Raw genomic sequence first — 20,466 nt, 5'->3', positions numbered from 1 at the left:
CTGCCAACTCCACATATCAAACACAGCCACAGTCCACTGCCTCTCACTGTCTATGCACATGTACAGATATGAACCGGTGGCTGCTACAGTACATCTGTATTTACACTACACAACACTGTATAGTACCGGTATTAGCGGTAATAGCAATACCGTATCTAACTGAAGGATATGAAATGGCAACATGTACAGCACCTGTAGTAGCAGTCACCAGGGAATTACCATAGAGGATGAAATGGAGCCAGAAGCAGGCAGATTTGCCTGTAATTGCCTATAGGTAGTAAAGAGCAGTGACATATGGTAAGTACATGAATAACACGAACACTCCACACCCACGCACACACGTGCGCACGTATGTATGCACAAACACACATGCACGTGCACACGCACCCACACACACTTTCATGTGCTGATTAATTCCCTGCTGACAGATGAGGGAAGCTTGTGGCAGGGCAATTCCTAGACTAGACTTGTTTCCCCCCCGTCTCCTTATGCTTCTGCGAGGTGTTTACTGTTACTGCATGCTTTGTATTTTATGTGCTTTAATGTTTTGCTTGTGTGTTGTGTTCTATGTCTTGTTTTTGTACCTTTTAATGCTGATTGTGTGTTGCTTTTGTGTGTCTACTTTTACACATAGGATCCTGTGTGTTGCTTGTGTGCTTTGCCTTTTGTGCTCTTGGTGTTGCTTGCTTATATATGTTGTGTTACTCTGCAGATGCTTGCTTTTATGTTGTTTTAAACTGTGTTGCTGCTTTCTTGGCCAGGGCTACCTTGAAAAAGAGGACTCGTCATCTCAATGGGACTCCCCTGGTAAAATGAAGGTTAAATAAAGTCTGCCTGGGACAGGGGTCATTCGTCTCTTTGACTTCATTCTTCATCCTCCTCTTTCTCTCTTTCACTTCTACTCCTCTCTCCATCTCCACCCCCCCCCCCCCCCCCATACACACACACACAGTGCAAATACAGTTCACACCCGAAAGAAATTTAATTAATGAAAGCACACCTACAGTAGTACTCCCCCATTCCCCACACACACACACACGCGCAAGCTCACACACACAGTTTAAACATGACAGCATAAAAGGTGGACGTATCTGTCGACCTTTCATGCTGTCATGCTTCAAACTGTGCCTTCTTCTTTGCGTTTCATTCTCAGTCTTCATTGACTTTTCTCCCGCTGAGTTTTGTCATGAGATTCACATGGCAGGAGGCAAAACATCATTAATGAAATGCCACCAGGACGGACCGACACAAAAGTTCCCCATTTGCACCATACATGTGTGCATGTGAGATAACGGAGTCCGCCCACAGTGATAACTCATCCTGTGTGTATGTGTGTGTGTGTGTGTGTCTGTGTGTGTGTTTGTTGTAAGTCGCTTTGGATAAAGGCATCTGCTCAATGCAATAAATGTAAAAATGTAATGTAAATGTGTGTGCAGAGGTGCAGTAATAGAGGTAGATAGAGAAGATCAGAGGACTCCTTAGTGCTTGTCCTCTAGATTGGACTACTCCACACAACAAGCCCACATCTGTATCCTGGCACTATAAACGTCTCTCCAGCATATTTAATGGTGTTGTGAATGGTGGTGCGATGAACAACACTGCACAGCACTTTGACTTTGACTCTGTGTGGACCACCTCAGGGCATCCAGCTGCTGCTTTATGGAGTGTCACACACTTATGTTGTGAAGTGTTCAGTTTATGCGCCATCTTACGATTCAGTTTTCCATATTATATATATATATATATATATATATATATATATATATATATATAAAAAACAAAAAAGTGTTCAACAAAACAGAATATGTTTTATATTTTAGATTCTTCAAAGTAGCCACCTTTTGCATTGATGAGCTTGCACACTCTTTGACTCTTTGCACACTCTTTGACTCTGTGTGGACCACCTCAGGGCATCCAGCTGCTGCTTTAGTGTCACACACTTATGTCGTGAAGAGTTCGGTTGATGTTGACCCACCTAACAGCTAAAACACACACACACACACACCTCTCTCTCTCTCTCTCTCTCTCTCTCTCTCTCTCTGAGTCGACAGGAGTGGGTAGCTTTCACAGGTCAGTAATGAGGAGGACTGAGTGACGGAGACTCAGCTGACAGCTCAAGCTCCAATAAACACACTCCTTTCTGTGCCAGAAGCCATAAACCACAAAAGTACAACAAAGAAAGTAGACGTCCCCAGGAGGTGCCACACACAGCGCCCTGGAAAGCCAAAATGGATGCCAGTTTCTTGAAGCGTTATGACATGCTTCATAGATTACAGGCAACACCTCTGTAACTAGCTGTGAAAGCCAGCGGGGTGCATCCATAACGCATCCTCCTTCCTCACATATCACTTTCTGCCAGAAAGGATTCACCAGATTATAGTTTCACACCATGGCAAATTATCTGGGGATATAAAAGATACAAATGCCATCTCGATATTGTTGACATTCAACATTTGCAGAATAAACATTTTGCATTCAGCAAACAAACTGAAATAATAAAACATTTGCAAAATGCCTCTTATTAAGTCATTGATTTAGCAAGTAGAGCTAGGCTGTTAGAAATGTGGACTTTGTATCAGGGCATACAAGTACAAACGACTCGGAGACCACAAAATGTACAAAAATAACATGTCCCTGATAAACATTACACTTTTTGGGACCTGAGACATGTTTTTTCAAATAATAAGCAAGTTATAACCAAGTTATGCAACGTGTAATCTCTCTGTGTGTTCCCTCAGCAAAAGTCATGAGACATTCTTCAGCCCTAAAAATGGCCAGACAATGGACCATTATCAAAGGCCCATACAAATGGAATTAGAAATCCTGCCGCCATGACTTCCCATACAGTTGGCAGGAAGTCAAAACGTCCCCCCCCCACAAACACACACAGTGCAACAGTAGCCTTCCACAAATCACACGTTAAATGTTCTTCAGTCTAGATTAACTATTTCAGTGCCTGGGTCTCCTTTATGCTAGGAATGGTGACAGACAGAGCCTGACTCTACGAACAGCTAAGTAATGTAATGACCTCACTTAAGACACAACACAGGCAAATGACATCCATTACAATCCTTTCCACTGTACAATTGTTGCTTTGATTTCAATGCCACCCACTTGAAAAATGTCATTCTTATTATTGTGAATGTTTAGAGTACAAGAAGGCTTTTGTGGTGAACTGTTGTGGCCAACCAGTCCACAGGCCTGGTGACATACCAAAAACACATTCCAGACCATTAGTGTAAGGGTAAGTGGAATCTCTTCAACAGTCATGCTGCACTTATACTTCCCTGCTTGGCAACCCTTGAGACGTTTCAAAGCTCCTATATTGACAGAGACACAACTGACATGCCAAAACCGTAACCACAATCACAAACTGTAATGTTACAAACATGAAATTGTCACTGATATGAATACAGTAATGATATCCGCATGCATTCACAACAGTTCCAACCCTATTACATAAACAGTACAGTTCAGTGCTCTTATTTGTCTCAAAGGAAGACACAATGTCTGGTTCAATGTCTGGAACAATGCATATTCACTATACTAGAGGCATGATCCTAGCTTCCTAGCCAAAACTACAGCAGACAACATAAATCATCCATAGCCTGTGGTTGAACTGTCCCGACCAGCACTCTTTGTCTCGCCCTTCTGCACCTGATAATGACTAAGGATTACACTTCAAATCTGTTAGCCTCAGGGTCCCAACAAGTTAACACCAGTCAAATCCCCCAGCTAGAGCAATGAACCCTATTCTGAGTGTTGACTGGAAGTGGTGTTGAAGGACGGGTCGATGGCACTCCTCTGTTTGGTCGCGGGGACGCCTATGCCGCAGGGCAGTGATTGGGTCACTGCCCTGCAGAAGATGCCGTCCTTCTAACTGCCAAATTCTGGAACACTCACCGCCTAGAGTTCCAAGTGTTTTATGTGGTGTTTCCCGAGCAACAATACTTTGGCAAAAAAATTAAGCATCATAATGTATCCATTTTAGGTGAATAAAGTCACCCATGGCACTCTACAATGTTGACCATTTGGGCGACTTTATTCACCCTCTGAATAAACGACACTAAATGAGTTAAACCAAGGTCCTGACTTTCTGTGGTCGTTAAAAGTTCCATGGCACTTATCGCAAAAGTAGGTATGTTAACATCGGTGTTGTGGGTAAATTCCCAATATGGCCCTCATACTATCACAGCTACCTAATCATCCCCTGCTTTCAATAGGCTCATTCATCCCCTCTCCTCTCCCCTGCAACTCTTCTGCAGATCGTTGCTGCAAAAGAGAACATGTTCTCAGTCAACTTACCTAGTAAAACAAGAGTTAAAGAGCAAGTTAAGTTAGACACCCCATATCAGTACTGATTCACTTCTATCTACAGTATTTCAATACGTCACGGCATGTTGATGAGAATTTGACTTTTAATCAATGTTACCCTTTCAACGGTTATCACCAAAATCGAACGCTGTTGGCTACAGTCTGTCAGTCAATACGTAGCAAAACGTGAACAAACGCCTCAGCACTGGTTTACCTACAGGAAATTGCATAGCGGCGCAGGATGTGGTTATCAACAATAAGACAACAAAATTGTTTTCAGTAAAATACAAACAAATAGGAGTCTAAACAATTAATTTCTTTGACTTGGTACTATACTGTCAAGCTACTGGAAATCTGCTATCTATCTATATAACACTGCACTAGCCAGCACCTGCATTGTTATGTGTGGACCCCAGAAAGAGTAGCTGCTGCAATAGCAACTCCTCATGGGGATCCTAATGAACTCAACTCAACTCTCACTCCTATAGAAGTCTAATTCAAAACCACAGCCATACAGCTGATCTCTATTGGTCTTGTGGTTTTTCTTTAGATAATTAAGTGCCAACATGACTTTCCATCTCAGGCATGGACGGAGAGAGAACATTGATGATGAAAGCGAAACAGATATCAAAAAAGATTTTGCTCTTCTTTTTTTCTTTTCTTTTTTTTTTTTACAATGGAGTAAAAAAAGATGATCATTTGGGTTCAGATATGGACACGTACACAACCTCTGATTTCATTTGTGAGTTGAAAGGAGATGGATGTGACTAGAATCAGGTGGAGAGAGACATGGGGGAAGACAGGAAGAAAGGAAGATGGAGAAGGGGCAAGTTCACTTATTAGGAGGTTAAATTAGGAGATGTCCTAAAACTAAATCTTTTTGTGCTTTTAGCTTATTTTTTACAGATACCAGAAATAGGGGCTAGACATCCTTATCTCCGAAAGGAGATTTTCCACTAAGAGGTCTTGTTTGGGTGGTGGTGGTGGTGGGCAAAACAGCATGCTCCAGCTATCATGCCTTGCCATTCAAAACTGTCTTCTTCAAGATACATTTACATTTATGGCATTTAGCAGATGCCTTTATCCAAAGTGACTTACAACAAATACATTTGTTTAAGTAAGTGAATCATTCATCAGTCATCATAAGATAAAGTAATCAATGCTCAGACCAGGGGCCATAGGCAGTCACAATGCTAGAAGAAGGATTTTTTTTTTATTAACAGGAGAGAAACTTGTACAGGGGGGTAGTGGGGGTGAAGAGGTCATTAGGAGGGACCGTTAAGACGTAGCCTGAAGAGATGGGTCTTCAATCTACAGCGGAAGATTGGTAGTGACAGTCATGACAGCAGTGTCAAGCTCGTTCCACCAGCAGGGTGCCAGGACAGTGAAAAGCTGTGACAGAGTAGTGCGGCTGCTGCAGATACAGTTCAATAGCCAATCAAAGAGCTTTGATTGACCTCGTCACTACAACCTTGCACAGTGAGGCAAAAAAGTCTGAGCGAGCGCTCAAAACTCCTGTTTTGTACGGTAAAAACCTTAAAGGGGCAATCAGGGATTGGTCCATCTACTTTTAAATGATCGATATATTGATTCTTGAAGAAAATACAATTTTAGCACGGCATCATGCCTTTGACCGCAGCACAGCCGTGCTAAAGCCACGATTTAGCACACCCTCTCGTGTGTTATTGCTTAAATATGACCTTCTGAACATTGGACTAGAGTGATGATGCTGGATCGCTTGATTGTCTTCACCATTGTTTTAATGGAACTGGAAAGGTCTGCAGACATATGCTTAAGTAATTATTCTGATTTAGACAAATGTTTGGCAGAAGCTAGGTGTGGTGTGTTTGACCAACTGCGGCCTCTGTCATATGAGCAACTACCCCTCCCTCCATTTTGAGTTGCTGAACTGAGGCCATGGCCACATCCCCTCACCAATCAAGCGAGTGATTGCTGGAATTTACCAATTAGGTTGCAGCACAGGCAAGCCACCTGGGGGGCCTTAACATAACTGAGTTATTCAAGCAAAACCAGCAGAAAGCAACGTTCTTACCATACAACAAGGAACTTTCATAGTTTTACAAGATAAACATGATTTGGTCCCACTTTAAACACATTATATCTTATAAAGGCATGACATTTGCTTATGAATGATTTTGTGAAGCACCTATGTAGAATTTAGACCTTATCAAGCGTTTGTGAAGGCTTCATGAAGTAGGAACCATTGTTTTATTGGTTGAAAGAATGTCAGAGGGTTTGTGTGAAACGAGGGTGCAGTTTTGTGCTCACCAGAGGGGGTGCTGCCACATTCCTGTAAGTTACACTTCTGGGTGTTTTCTGGCCAGGGCTCATGGTCGCACTGAGCATGCTCTTCCTCTTCTACCTCCATCTCAGCCTTGATGTTGACACACTTCACTAGCCGACGCTGCACTCCACCACCGCAAGACGCTGAACACTGTAGATACAACATATACCTTATGGACACACTAAGGACTGTTAGGACAATAATACTGAAACAGACATACAGACAGACAGACAGACGTACATTGACTGTAACTTTTGTTCACTATAAATGACCAGTGTCTCTCTTGTCCACTTTCTCAAGGCTGAACTTTCTCTAATGATATTTCTGAACTTATCTCACCCTAGTCAAGGCTTAATCTTGTATCCTGTATTCTGCTATAATCACTGTCATTATAGTAGTTCACAGCATCAACCACTGATGCTCCAATTACCCCGCTGGGGTAAGATCCTGATGCACGATTGATGCATGTCGTTCCCCCTTTAGTGACTGAAATGACAGTTAAACAACTCCCCAGCACTTGTGTGTGTGTGTGTGTGTGTGTGTTTGCGTGTGTGTGCGTGCGTGTGTGTCCTCCATTGCTGAGCACAGTGGCCTGGCAGGTGTACACTGACCCGTTGAGGTAAGCATGTGCATGACGCACACCCATCCTGCCAGGGTGCCTGGCTTAGTGGGTGGATGCACAGTGAGTGTGAGTGTGTGGGTGTGTGGGTGTGTAGATGCGATCTGATGCCATCAGGCGCTACTTTGGGGATGCCACACAAACTCTCTGTAGGGGGCTTCTGGTTGTATTGACATGCTTAGTGATTAAAGAGACTCTTTGAATCAAAGGCTCACTTGGCTGACAGCTTTGAGAAAGGGAGGGAGGATAGCTAGCACAGGAGGGAGGTAGGGATGGAGGATGGATAGATGGAGGGAGGGATGTGACAGGGAGCGATTGGGTGACATTATGCCCTGCGTGAGTCATGTAATTGCCGGTTGCACAATGTGAGATCTGAGACGAGGTTGAGGCACAGGCTTATGAATCCAAATTACCCGTCTCAAGTTTGAACCAAAAAATAGATAGAGAGGATGGATAGATGAGAGAGGGGAAGTATAGATAAGATACGTATCTTCTTTTAGCTCTCCACTCCGTCATTTTTTAATTGATGTTACAAACTTATTTTATTATTATTTTGGTAAGCCTAAGGTTTTGGCTATGTTACTGATAGATTTCTCTGAGATTTCAGCCTCATAATGGCTTCCCTGACTTTCATTGATATCTCTTTGGTCCTCATGTTGACAGATACCAATAGCAGACTCCAAAGGCAAATGCAAAGCATAGAATAAATACTTATTAGACATTGACAGCTTTCTTATGCCTGCACAAATTATGGAACACACCTGACTTACCAGAAACATCTGTCAAGCCAATTTCCCAATACTTTTGGTGTATGATGGATAGTTAGAGTTTAGGCAGATGAGAGAAGGTTAGATAGATAGATAGATAGATAGATAGATAGATAGATAGAAGCAAGCAAGCTGAAGAAAGCCCACTAATAATAATAATAATAATAATAATAATAATAATAATAATAATAGTTAGCTCGCAATATTTCTAGATTATATTGAAGAGTGGCATCCTATCTAGTGAGTCTATTTAATGCAAAAAACAATGTTTTAAGTTAGATGTTTAGAGTTGTCAAAAGCCGAAAAAGACAGGAAATTCATTTGATCACCATAACTAAATCTGACCAATGCACTGACAGGGTTTTCCAGCACACTCAGTTTTGACATAGGCTACACTCAACACTGGGCATGTTGTTTGCTTCTATCAAACAGCCTAATAATACTTACTCCCCAGAGAGATAATAGACCTTATCGTAGACTGTTTTCAGAAATGGTAAGATTACCATTGTTATTCTTGCGAAGCAAAGATGTTCACTTATGTATGTGTATTATGTTTGTGCACCTGTGTGTATGTTTGTGTCTGTATATATGTCTTACTTGGCCCCAGGAGCCAGTGACCCACTGGGCACAGGGTTGGCTGTTGCAGGCCTGGATGTTGCTGGGAAGAAGATCTTCACCACATCGATCCTCCTCTGGACAGGTGACTAGACGCTGCTGCTCTCCTCCCCCACACACCTCAGAGCACTGAGAGAAACACAGACACAGCAAACCCACACATAGGGGTTCACAGTAAAGCATCAAAAAACCCAAAATATAAGTGTCATACAAATATGGAAACCAGTGGCACCGTTTTCGACCTAAGCTTCACATATCAGCTGACACAGAGCTCTCCAGGTGTACTGTATTTGGCACATTAGAAAAAACCTTGTCATCATTCTCACTGAACCATGAGCCATGACACGGTAATCCTTGTGAACAAGCACACGCATACTGTTACGTTCCACGTAGGTTTGTCTGTGTCTGTGTTCTGTTTTCCCTCTTCCCTTATAGGGCGACATCACCACTCCCATTGCTGCACCTGCTGCCAATCATCCTAATCACCTGCCCTCCCAGTCCGGCCCCAATCAACTCCCTTCATTTTAGTATTTAAGCTGTGTGTTTCTTACCAGTCGCTCTCTTCATGAGCTCATGCCATTTTTGACACATGTTGTTAGCTCCATTGACACTTGTTTTCCCCCTACTCTGTGTGTGTGTGTGTGTGTGTGTGTGTGTGTGTGTGTGTGTGTGTGTGTGTGTGTGTGTGTGTGTGTGTGTGTGTGTGTGTGTGTGTGTGTGTGTGTGTGGTCCAGGCCCTGGGGCAGGTAAGACAGAGGCCTCTGTACACTCACACATACGTGGAACTATTGTCTAGACACACTAGGTAAGGGGTGGTTGCTAAGGGGTGGTTGCCAACCATGTACATTTTGATGTCCTTGGTTAGAGTAGTTTAGTTAGTTATTCATATAAGCAGTCTTTTGAGTTATGGATCCTTAGTTAGGGACAGTTAGTAGCCTCTCCTAACTCTCCTAGATTTTTGTGTTACTTTCTTTCCTTTGGCAACATCCGTGTCCCCTTGGCCTATGGGCTGCTAGTGTTGTGTGTGTCTGTTGTATTCTGTGTACACTGCCCGTACCCCCCCCTGTTATTATTTACAATATACCACTATTGAATTCAGTCCACCCTTGTCTGGTCTACTTTATTTCACACCAACGCGCTCAAGATTCCTGCTTTCAGTTGGTTCAATCTGTTACACACTTCCCTTTTACCCTAGTCGTAACACACACACACACACACACACACACACACAGAGATAATAGTCATTTAGCACTTTTGACAAGAGAGAGGTAGAGACAGAGAGGAAAAGAGAGAGAGAGAGAGAGAGAGAGAGAGAAGGTAAGGTACTGACCTCTCCCCAGGAGGACTTGTACCAGTCCAGACATGCCTGGGGGTTACAGGGAATGTGGCTCACAGGCCTGGTGGACACGGCCTGGCAGTGGAAGGGTCGTAGGGGCCTCTGGTCCCGTGTGTCAAAGCACTGGATCTCCCGTAGGGTCACCCCACCACCACAGTTGCTGGAGCACTGAGGATAAGCATTGACTGCATGTTACATGAAGCAGGGGCAAATAAGATGAATAGATCAGACTCAATAGCATGCCATTCCTTGTCTGTGAATCCTCCAGTGGCCTTTTTCTAGATCCTATTATCAAATTCCCCTGCTTAATTATGGTAAATGTATCATCAACATAAATCATCAACATAAAGTATTGTGATACTAAATTCCTGCTTTTCAAAACCCCTATCCAGTTGTCGTGATTATCGTCCCAGCCCTGTTGAAAGGCCTCACCTTGGTCCACTCCCCTATCCTCCAGGCCGAGCAGGGACGGAGGTAGCAGCGCCGGGCCGGTACAGGCCTCTTGGCCATGTTACAGTCTGAGTCCACCCCTGTGGTGCAGACCACCACCCTCCAGATGGCCCCCAGACCACAGCTGGTGGAACACTGCAGACAAAAGGGCAGCAGTGTCGGGCAACGGGGGGGCCATTTGGTTTACATTGAATTGCACTGACCTGTAATGCCTGTGTAGTAATGCTATAATTACGCTAAATAACACAATTGTATTACCATCTTATTACATAGTCATTTGGTAATTGCATAGTAGTGGAGTTCCTAATTCCACTTGGGCAGTAACACAAACCACTCAACTCCATTTGCCATATGTTAGGATTGAGGTCGGTGCACCTAGTACACACACCCACCCACCTGTGCCATGTTTTGTTTTGTTTTGTTTGGCACCTGCTGCTGGGGGCAGCTGGGGGCAGTATATATTGGGCAACCCAATAAATACGTTTTTCCTTTTATTTGCACATTCAACACAACACATCACAGCAGGTTAGGTCTTAGATTCCTTGAGGTAACCACCTGGTCAGTAGAATACGAGCTAGGGAGACTGAAACGGTAGACCGTGAAAACATATTACCAAACTATACAGGGATATGAAAGTATGTGTTTCATCAGCCCTTTAACAATTCAATAAACTGAAGGTAGAGGACCATTGCCTGTATTGACTTTGAGAGAGAGAGTGTGCGGACGGTGATAACCCTGTCACAACCTGTCTGCGTTTCGAGAAATGGACCTGATAGACTGTACATTCCCGATGTGGCTCTTTTAAGGTTACAGGGTGTCCATTGATCACAATAAGGTAGCTTTGATGTGTACAGTATGTAGTAACCTGAAGCCAGAGTTACACTATGTCAGTGTAATGAAAGAGATGGGGGACATTAATAGTGGCACACTGCTGAACCTGGTTCCTCCCCCACGGTAAATCTACATCAGAATGTGTGGAGTGGAATGTGTGGCCTGGGGTTGGTTTAGCAGTTAGTCAGTGCATTGGCCTCGAACTTATGACCTATCTATGTAGGATAGAATCCTGGTCCTAATCACTACACTTCTACTTCTCCTTCCTGTGTCTCTCTCTCTCTCACTTTCTTATCTGCCCAATAAAAAATATGAAAGATTGTGTGGAATTTGTGGAAGTAGTGGAAGGACTCACTGCGCTCCAATTGCTGGCGACCCAGAAGGCAGTTGTGGTGACTCGGGTTGAAGCTGGGGCTGAGGTTTCGACTGGGGTTAAAGCTGGGACTAGGGCTGGGGTTAGTACTGAGGCTGAGGTGGGCGCTGGGGCCGGCCAAGAAGTGGAAGTCTGGGGTAGCAGTGGGGGCACCGCTGATCCAGGGGACTGGGTGGATGGTATGGGTGTCCTGCCGTCCTTAGGAGTGGTGGTGGAGTCTTCGGGGGTCTGGTAAGTGAAGGGACGGTCCGTGCCTCTGGATTTCAGCATTGGAGGGATGAGGATCTCATTGTAGTCAATCTCTGACCAGTCATATGGGGATGGGGCTGGGGGGCTGGTATTGGCTCCATCTGGTCTAGTTCCTTCTGTAGGCTGTCTGGATATATGTGTCTCTGTCTCAGGCTCGACTGTAGATGGATGGGTCTCTGCTATAATTATATATGGATATGGAGATAGAAGGTCTCCTTTTAGATCAGTGGAAGGTAGGGAGTCAGTTCCAGTTGTTGATCCAAAATGGCCAACATTTTCCAGGGTTCCTGAGAGTGGATGGGAAAGAAACGAGGGAAGAGATGGAGGAGGAAGTGGCTCCTGAAAGGCAGGATGTGAGGTAACTGTGAGGTCACTGTCGGTGACCCCTAAATAGCCTTCACTCTCAACATTGGGCTCTATGTCAAAGTCCTGTTGATCAAAGTCTATCTCTTCTGGTAAAAAAACATCGTAATACCCCTGCTCAGTGGGAGCTGTGTTTGGTTGCTCGTATGGGTGACTAATGGTGGGCAACGGTGTCTTGGATGTAACTTTGTCCCATTGAGACAGGGTTGTGGTGAAAAAGCTGTCATCGTATGTCTCAAACTCAAAAACAGTGGCCGGGGGAAGGGAATCTAAGGGTGGGATCGGGCTCTCCGTTTCTGTTTGGGAGCCAGGGGATTGTAGCTCTGTTGTCTCATCATGGGAATTGTAGTCCAAACCACCCACATCCTCTCTCTCCTCACCAACAACCACAATGGGGACAGTGCCATCATTGTAGTCTTGGCCTACTGGGGTAGTGGTGGTATATTTAACTGATTCATCAACTACTTCCTTGTCAAAATCTCCAAATATGTCTGTGTTTTCCTCTTTTCCATTCATGTCCTTAGAGGCCCCCTCACCAGTTGACACAAGGCTGGGTGCTGTGCTGAGGTTTTGAGGCCAACCCAGATTACTGTTGAAGTCTTTCCATCGTTGTGCAAACCTGGTCACTGAAACTGTTGGTGAGGGTGAGGGTGAGGTGGTAACAGGCAGAAAATAGTCCTCAGAAAGGAAAACATCCTCGTTTTCTGAAATTATTTCAATCGGTTTCTCTGTTGGTGGTTTGTCATTGTCATCAACATTGTCCAGGCTTGGATTCTCATCTACTGTAACGTAAGGGGAAGTTATAGAAATCATGGCAACTGGTGAGGTGGATGCGGGAGATTCTGTTGTGGTTTCCTTGGAAACATTGTCCTCTGTACTAGGACTGGGGCCAGGCTTGTGTTGTGGATCTGGACCAAGATTATCCCCTAGATCTTTACCGTTGTTCTCCAAGTCAAAGTCATACGACAAGTCCTCGTGGAAATTGATGAAGTTATAGTCGTAGTAAAAATCGTCCACTTTTACGTTGTTTTTGACTGACTTGTCTGGTGTATTTTCTATGTGATTGCGTTGGAGGAAATCCCCCTCTATAATTTTATTCAGGTTGTTGGGGGCCCTTGGCTGGGCTCTGGTCATGCCGTATTTGGGTGGAGGTTTGGCATCGGGGATGGAGTTGATTTCGTTAAACACTTCCTTGCTGGACGAGCCACTGCCTGACCAATCATTGCCACCGAAGATGTCAACTATCTGGGGACAGTCCTGGAGGTAGCATGGTGTAACAAGACTGGGCTTCTTCCTCTGGTCGCAGTCCACGCCTGTGTTTCTGGAGCAGGTCACATTTCTGTTTCGCAAGCCGCCTCCACACGTCAGGGAGCACTGTGGGAAAGCAGGAGGAGAGACAGATGAGCAGATGGTGTGGATATACTGACAGTGAGAGCTACTGAATAACTAAATCAACAACAGAATTCAACTGCTGACTCAAAACCTAATTAATTGCAAGTAATTATCAAATATCACAGGGAAAACTGTAAAAGTAGCCTTTTTGTTTCAACTTGCACTTGAGAGTGCAGAACAGTCTTTTCCAGTCTGTTGCACACAATCATTTCACACTAAACAAGACCAGGCCAGATGTTTCTAAGCCCAGGCCTCTCCCCTGTCAGTATGAGTCCCTCTGGGGGCTGACCCACATTCCCCAAAATGGCCTCACCTCTGACCAGTTGCCTGTGGTCCAGTCCGCAGGGCAGGGGATGTGTGTGTTACATGGGGCTGCTGACTCAGGCCTGGGCATGTGTTGACATTCAGAAGGCTGCAGGGCTCTCTGCTCCTCCAGACCCACCGCCTGGATACAGATCACTGTCCTCTTAGCCAGGCCAGAAGAGCCGCAACTGGACGAGCACTTGTGCCACTCTCCTATCCACCATCTGAAGGGGTGGTGAGAAACGACAACACCAATAATGCAGAGTCAGTGTGTGGAGAGAAGAGGAGTTGTTTAGAGCGTGAAGAATGTCAATGACGTAAGAGCTTTGTTACTCTGGATGTTTTGTGTAATCCTATTCTGCTGTCCTTGACTATAGGTGTGTGACTGGTGTCTGTGTGTGTGTGTGTGTGCGTGCGTGCGTGCGTGTCTGTGTAAATGTTGTGCTAGGGCTGAACTCACATTGCAGGGCACAGCTCCTCGTTACAGCTGGCATGTTTGTCATCAGGGCGGGTCGCCAGGTCACAGTAGCGCTCCTCCACTATCCCGGAGGTCCGCTCTAGACAGTGAACAAGCTGTCGCTGGACACCTGGAATACCAGGAGGATATCGGAACAGCTGTTAGAAACATCATTGTAATACATGAAATGGAATAAGGTATTAAACATACATGTTTGATGCCATTCCTCATGACATTCCATGCATTACCATGAGCCTGTCCTCCAATTTCTACCTCCACCAGCCTCCACGCACACACCAATACCCAGATACAAACACACATCAAGCAGCAGACATCTAACCAAACATACAAACAAACAAACAAACACACACACACACACACACACACACACACACACACACACACACACACACACACACACACACACACACACACACACACACACACACACACACACACACACACACACACACACACCAACGTTTCGTCATTAATTACTTTAAAGACTAACTTCAGATTCAGATTCCTAATAAAAATAATGGTGTGCCAGCTTGGCTTCAGTGAAGACTATGTATGCATTGGCTAATGGGCCACAGCCAGCTCCAATGACCCATATGTCCTTGCAGGATGAGAGATTGGGCTTTGCAAATGAATATGCATATGCATTTCCACAGCGCAGAGATAAAAGACTGATGTAGATTAACACACACACACACACACTGTAATAAATCATAGAGCCAGTAATCCTTACTAATGAATTATACAATCAGATAACTGTTATATAGAACTGTTATATATATAGAATATAAAAGGTATGACATCCTGCACAACCTGGGAATCATATCAATGTCAAATCGAACAATTTGTCAAATGTTGTCCATCAATTACTTGGAAATTCATCTTCTGCTCTGCTCCCAACACCTGAGAAAACACTCACATATCTCCCCTCAGATCACAGACCCTATGCCTGCCTCAAAGTCAAGGAATCAGTGAGGTGAGAGTTGCACTTTTAGACAGACCAGCACAGGACAGGACAAGACAGAGGTCCCCAGAGGCTGCGACTCAGATGTGTCTGTTCCTCTGAAGTCTTGGTCTTTTATTACACTCCACCCCAAGGGTGTCAAAGATACGGACAGATCAGCTTTGAAATAGGAAGATAGCAATTAAGTTTGATCAGAAAGCAGTGCTTGCATAATCTCTTATGCTTTTTTAATAATCCCTACCACCCCCTGGCCTTATTGGAGGAAAATGAAAAGATCATTATTTCTTGTAATTGACTGAAGTATATTGGTTAATTAATTATTCATTCTATTTTTAGTTCCAACCTTCAGATGCCTACAGATGAAACCATCTTGAAAATTAGGCTTTTTTTTTTTCTACTGTAACACTGTAATATTGACCTCTGTGGAAATGAGGCCTTGAGTGTACTGAAGGCTGTATTGTAATAATATATGTGCCACTGCGCACACTAGGGGCATTTGTTTAGTTTTAGGCCTACTCACAAATGTACCAACGAGCAACGAGTTTGACACCCCATTCTCTACTCCTACGGGGCTTCCAGCCCATCTGAGCAGGGGCCACCTCTCATCTCTTCCTGCACTAACCGCTGACACTACACATCTGCTAGCTGATTTACACCTTTATAGACAGCCCTAGAAAGAGAGAGCATCGTAACAACCTAACAACAGGTATTTCACTCTGTCAATTTATCATTCCTCAGGGGACTGAGAGGATGGCAGGAGTAGAAAGGAGGAGCAGAAGACAGGTGGAGATGAAAGGGGGAATGTCATCAGATAGGGGGACTGGGAAAACAGAGAAGAGAAAAACAGATGGTGAGTGGGTGTCAGCAGGTTTTCTCAATCAGAGAGCTATAGATTAGAGTGATGCTCAGGAGAAATGTCAGATGTATCAGGTGAACTGTGGGTCCCTCAAATCACACTATTCTGGCAGAAAGAGGTTCACATGTTTTCCCTCACAGCGGCATGTCGATAAAAGAGCAGTGTATAGCCACAGTCTAGCCTTTATCCACTTACACAGTCACACAATAATGACATCTAATCTTTGGGTTTAAAGGGTTCACCCAAATAACATCATCACACATTTGGTTCCTTACCCTGAAAGGAGTCTAGGGACAAGGACCGACTTGAGTCAACACTGGTATTTTTATCTGGACTTTTTATCTGGGCACTATCACTAACTGTTAGCATTTCTTTCTTTTTTTTATATACAAAAACCAATGGAAGTCAATGGGCCCTAAATTAGCATGTCTGAGATGTCATGCCCGAATCATCTTAAAGTCATTTAAATCAGGTCATTGAGTCTTGTAAATGTGTGGAAGACTGTCCTTCGACGGAAGTATCTTATTTCAACGCAAAACAATCTATGGTATCCACGTCGACATATGGGATTGCACACACACACTCCAGAGAATGGGGAAGCCATGTGCACAAAGAATGCACACTTCAATCCAACGACTGAAGGAGGCATGTCGTCAACCGCCTACACTCTGAAATACCAAGAATTCAACACTGCTTAGTATTTCCACATCTGAAAAAGCCATTTCATGCAGCCACAAATTAGAAAGCAATCAAATTACCATGATTATGACATTATGATAATGATTATGAGCTTTGATGGCAATCACATTTATCACAAATAAATGATTCCATAATCTACTTAGTTAAAGATACACTTTAGCAAAGCATTGGGTGACAGTTATTGTAATTGTTTTTACAGTTTCTGTCATAATGACAAACGATATGCAGTACAGCAATATTATTAGAAAAATAATTAAATTACATCGATGTGTTCGTTTCATGAGGGAAAACAAATATATACATTCCTCACACAAGGGGACAAATAAGTGGGGTATGTACTGTATTGAGTAGATGAGACAGCTCAGAAATATGTGTCTGTGCAGTGAATCTAAAGAGTCACTTTTTAACTACTTAGCTTCCTTCAGGCAAAATGGAAGGTGCGGGCAGATGCAAACTGCCCATTTATAAACCTCAGCTAAGCTTAATTTTCACTGGAAACAGGATCAGTTTTAAGACCCACTCAAAGACAAATACTGTAGCTACACTCACAAAGTTAAGTGTTACAGGAGGAGGCATTTGTTAAAATGTAATATGCCACTGTTTAACATAGCAGCCCACTTGTGCTCCTCAAACTCAGTTAAAGTGTCTCATTTAACATGAAAGGTATAGGTCTCTCCTGTGGAGTTGTGCAGGAGCAGGGGTCAATAGGCCTCTCGGAATTTTAAAGAGGTCTGTTAGGGAGGACTGTGTACCTCACCTGGGATTCATTCATATTGCTACAGTAAGGCCCAGATTTACCAAGCCTCAGCACCTGTTTTTTCACAAGGTAATACAACATTAAACAGAAAGATAACACATATAATTTTAATCATTTACACTTTGCTTTCATGTCATATTTCTTCTCACAATGTCATTTTACCTTTTCTTTTACCTTCTGTTCAATTCCATTTGTAAAAAAATGAAGTGCAAGCACACTAAATCTGGGCCTAAATGTCTCCAATCCAGTGATTGAGAGCGCTTCATTAAAAGTCCACATATTGCATCTCCATTACAGATGATTGAATGTAAACAACTGATCATCATTAATCTGGGTCTTTAACTCTTATAGGCTTACAAAAAGAACTCATGATCACTAATTTGGAAAATGTTACAAAGACGCTTCTTTGCGCGTGTTCACATGCTAAATCAATCAAATGTCTTTGAACTTCACCTTGTATTTAAACCAATAAACGAAACAATGCGCACAATGATGCATTTGAAACAATCTTTGGGAGTTGAGTCATATTGAAACCATTCCTCAATGGTTCTATTAACAGATGCACACAGATGCTGGGACTGGCTGGCATGACTTAGAAGGATTGAAAGCATTCCATAAGAATCCCACATGTCAGCTCATTCCTGGATGCTAAAACCGAGCTTCACATCTGCAGCCTGCCAGACACAAACAGTCAATTCCAATTAATTTCAACTAATTTACTGTTCCTCTAGACTAATTAAAAGTAGGGAGCCAGTGATGCAAGACACTGATACATTAGGAACACAACTTTGAGGAGCTATTATGCTGCATATACTATTTAAATGGCATAAACCAAAACAAACGATAATTAGTTATTAGACTTTGCCTCCAGAGTGAGATTTGTGGGATTAATGTTATGCTCCATGGATTCTACTGGCAACAGTCCCATGTAAACACTGGGTTCATCGGGACCATCCCATACTCTACTGATGGCAGAAACTTTTTTAGCTGACATATGACACCCTGGTACATCACAATGCTATTGCACAATGATTCAAGTCCGAAAATTGCCATTTAGGTCAAAGTATGCATATTCTGGGCGATACATAATATTTTCTTAGCTCCTCCTAAAACGATTTCCCATGTGCTGTGACATATGACATTTCACAGAGCTAACAAAGTGTGACATGGCTCACCTTTTGACACATTTTATTGATAATTTCTGCTAGCTATAGCGAAATCTGGCGTTACTTTCCCAAATAGCTATGTGAATGACTAGTCAAGAAAATCCAGGAAGCAAAACTGTCTGGCGTGGGCCTTTAATAACAGAATCTCTCAGCATTGAAAGTAGCACTCGCCTTTAATCAGTTTTGCAATGCTCGCATTATTGCTTTATCTCCCCCAATCTCTGGCTAGGGCAAAAGTGTCCAATATTCTGAGCAGAGAGTCAATGCTATGAATGAATAATGATAGGGCATGGTACAGTTCTCTGGTTATCAGGAGAGTGAATGTGAGACACATTTGAATAATGCAAGTACACAGGAGCGTGATCAGATAATCTCTTAACCCCTGTTTTCTATTGTAGACATAGGACTCATGCAGTCAGCCATTGTCAAGGACGTAGACACTGTGAAGTCCTGCTAAAGGACACTCACCCAGCCTCAGCAGACATAATTAGTCTTACAAGATCAAAATCAATCATAATGCTACCTTAATCCAACCATAGCTGTTAACTGGTCTGCCATTGACTGTTGAAGTGAAAAAAATTGAATTGAATAATAAACAGTTGTAGAATAAGCAACAGTCCTTATTCTATTTGTGGTATAACACAAACCACTTAACCCCGTCCCCAGGCTATTGCACACAGTATAGATAAGAGTGGAATATCAACACCCTCAAAATCTGTGTTCAATGTGTGTTGGGCTTGTGGGGAAAACTACTCAGTACAAGTACATCCAGTTGTGTCCCCTAACCCAGACTCAGCCAGTATGTCTAACCAGTGGGAATAGTTGTGTAAAAACAGACCACCAATGCCATGGCCAAATAATTCCATTTAATTCGTTCAAACTATGTCCTTTGCTGTCAAGAATGATTGTCAATATAAACTACGAATGCATTAAGTTAGCTAGCTGACAGCCAGTAGAGAAGAAGACTACTCAACATTATAATTGCAAACAAAGATATAGACGATACCTTACTTAATATACTTCCATTGATTGTTGCCAACAAACCAGTTGGCAAGCAAGCAAAAATGTCTTTTTTGGAGACAAGTTTTCTCAAACAAATCTTCCGTACAACCTTTATTGATGTTATTGCATGCGGTTTGCACACTTGTGACAGAATTGCATCAAAAACTTGTCCATGTTGCAGAGTTGGTGAGTGCATCGGGGCAACGATTGGTTGATAGATTAAGGTGATTAAGCCAATGGTTATGCACCGTCCGTTTTTGTCTGTCTTTCTATTGGTTTAATAAAGGCCAAGTTTAACACGTTGGTCCACCAGACCTTTTGTGCATTCGGGCAGAAGTGTCTGGGAACGAGACTACAAACCACTTAATTCATTAACAAAGCAATTACAAAGCAATTACATAAATCTGTAGAATAATACAGATTAACGTAACAAAACCTTCATTATATAAGGAGATTTGTGAATAATCAATATTCTATAAAGCACTCTACAATTACTACACAATGGATTGAAGGAGACAGTTTGACTAGCACAGTAAACATGCTCAGCCTGATCACCACCAGTAGCTTCTGCTCTCCTGCTGATAAAACCACTTCTAACTCTCCCAAGTACACAAAATTGCAATGCCCCCT

The 20,466-nt window shown here is 43.2% G+C and overlaps 1 protein-coding gene across 1 annotated transcript in view; it reads right to left on the bottom strand.

Annotated features, from left to right (window-relative positions):
- Positions 1-20,466, bottom strand: part of adamts7 (a disintegrin-like and metallopeptidase (reprolysin type) with thrombospondin type 1 motif, 7) — a gene marked incomplete at its 5' end in the record, with an annotated part of 85,287 nt that overhangs the window by 6,675 nt on the left and 58,146 nt on the right. The window contains 7 exons of the mRNA XM_083680584.1: positions 6,604-6,769; positions 8,603-8,749; positions 9,951-10,124; positions 10,389-10,541; positions 11,593-13,596; positions 13,928-14,141; positions 14,378-14,504. Of these exons, the coding sequence (XP_083536710.1) occupies positions 6,604-6,769; positions 8,603-8,749; positions 9,951-10,124; positions 10,389-10,541; positions 11,593-13,596; positions 13,928-14,141; positions 14,378-14,504 (2,985 nt within the window). The remainder of the gene's footprint in view (positions 1-6,603; positions 6,770-8,602; positions 8,750-9,950; positions 10,125-10,388; positions 10,542-11,592; positions 13,597-13,927; positions 14,142-14,377; positions 14,505-20,466) is intronic.

The sequence above is a fragment of the Argentina silus genome, assembly GCF_951799395.1.
Source record: "Argentina silus genome assembly, chromosome: 11".
In the NCBI taxonomy this organism is placed as follows: domain Eukaryota; kingdom Metazoa; phylum Chordata; class Actinopteri; order Argentiniformes; family Argentinidae; genus Argentina; species Argentina silus.
Note: the sequence above shows the minus strand (reverse complement) of the source record. Positions and strands in the feature narration are given on the sequence as shown.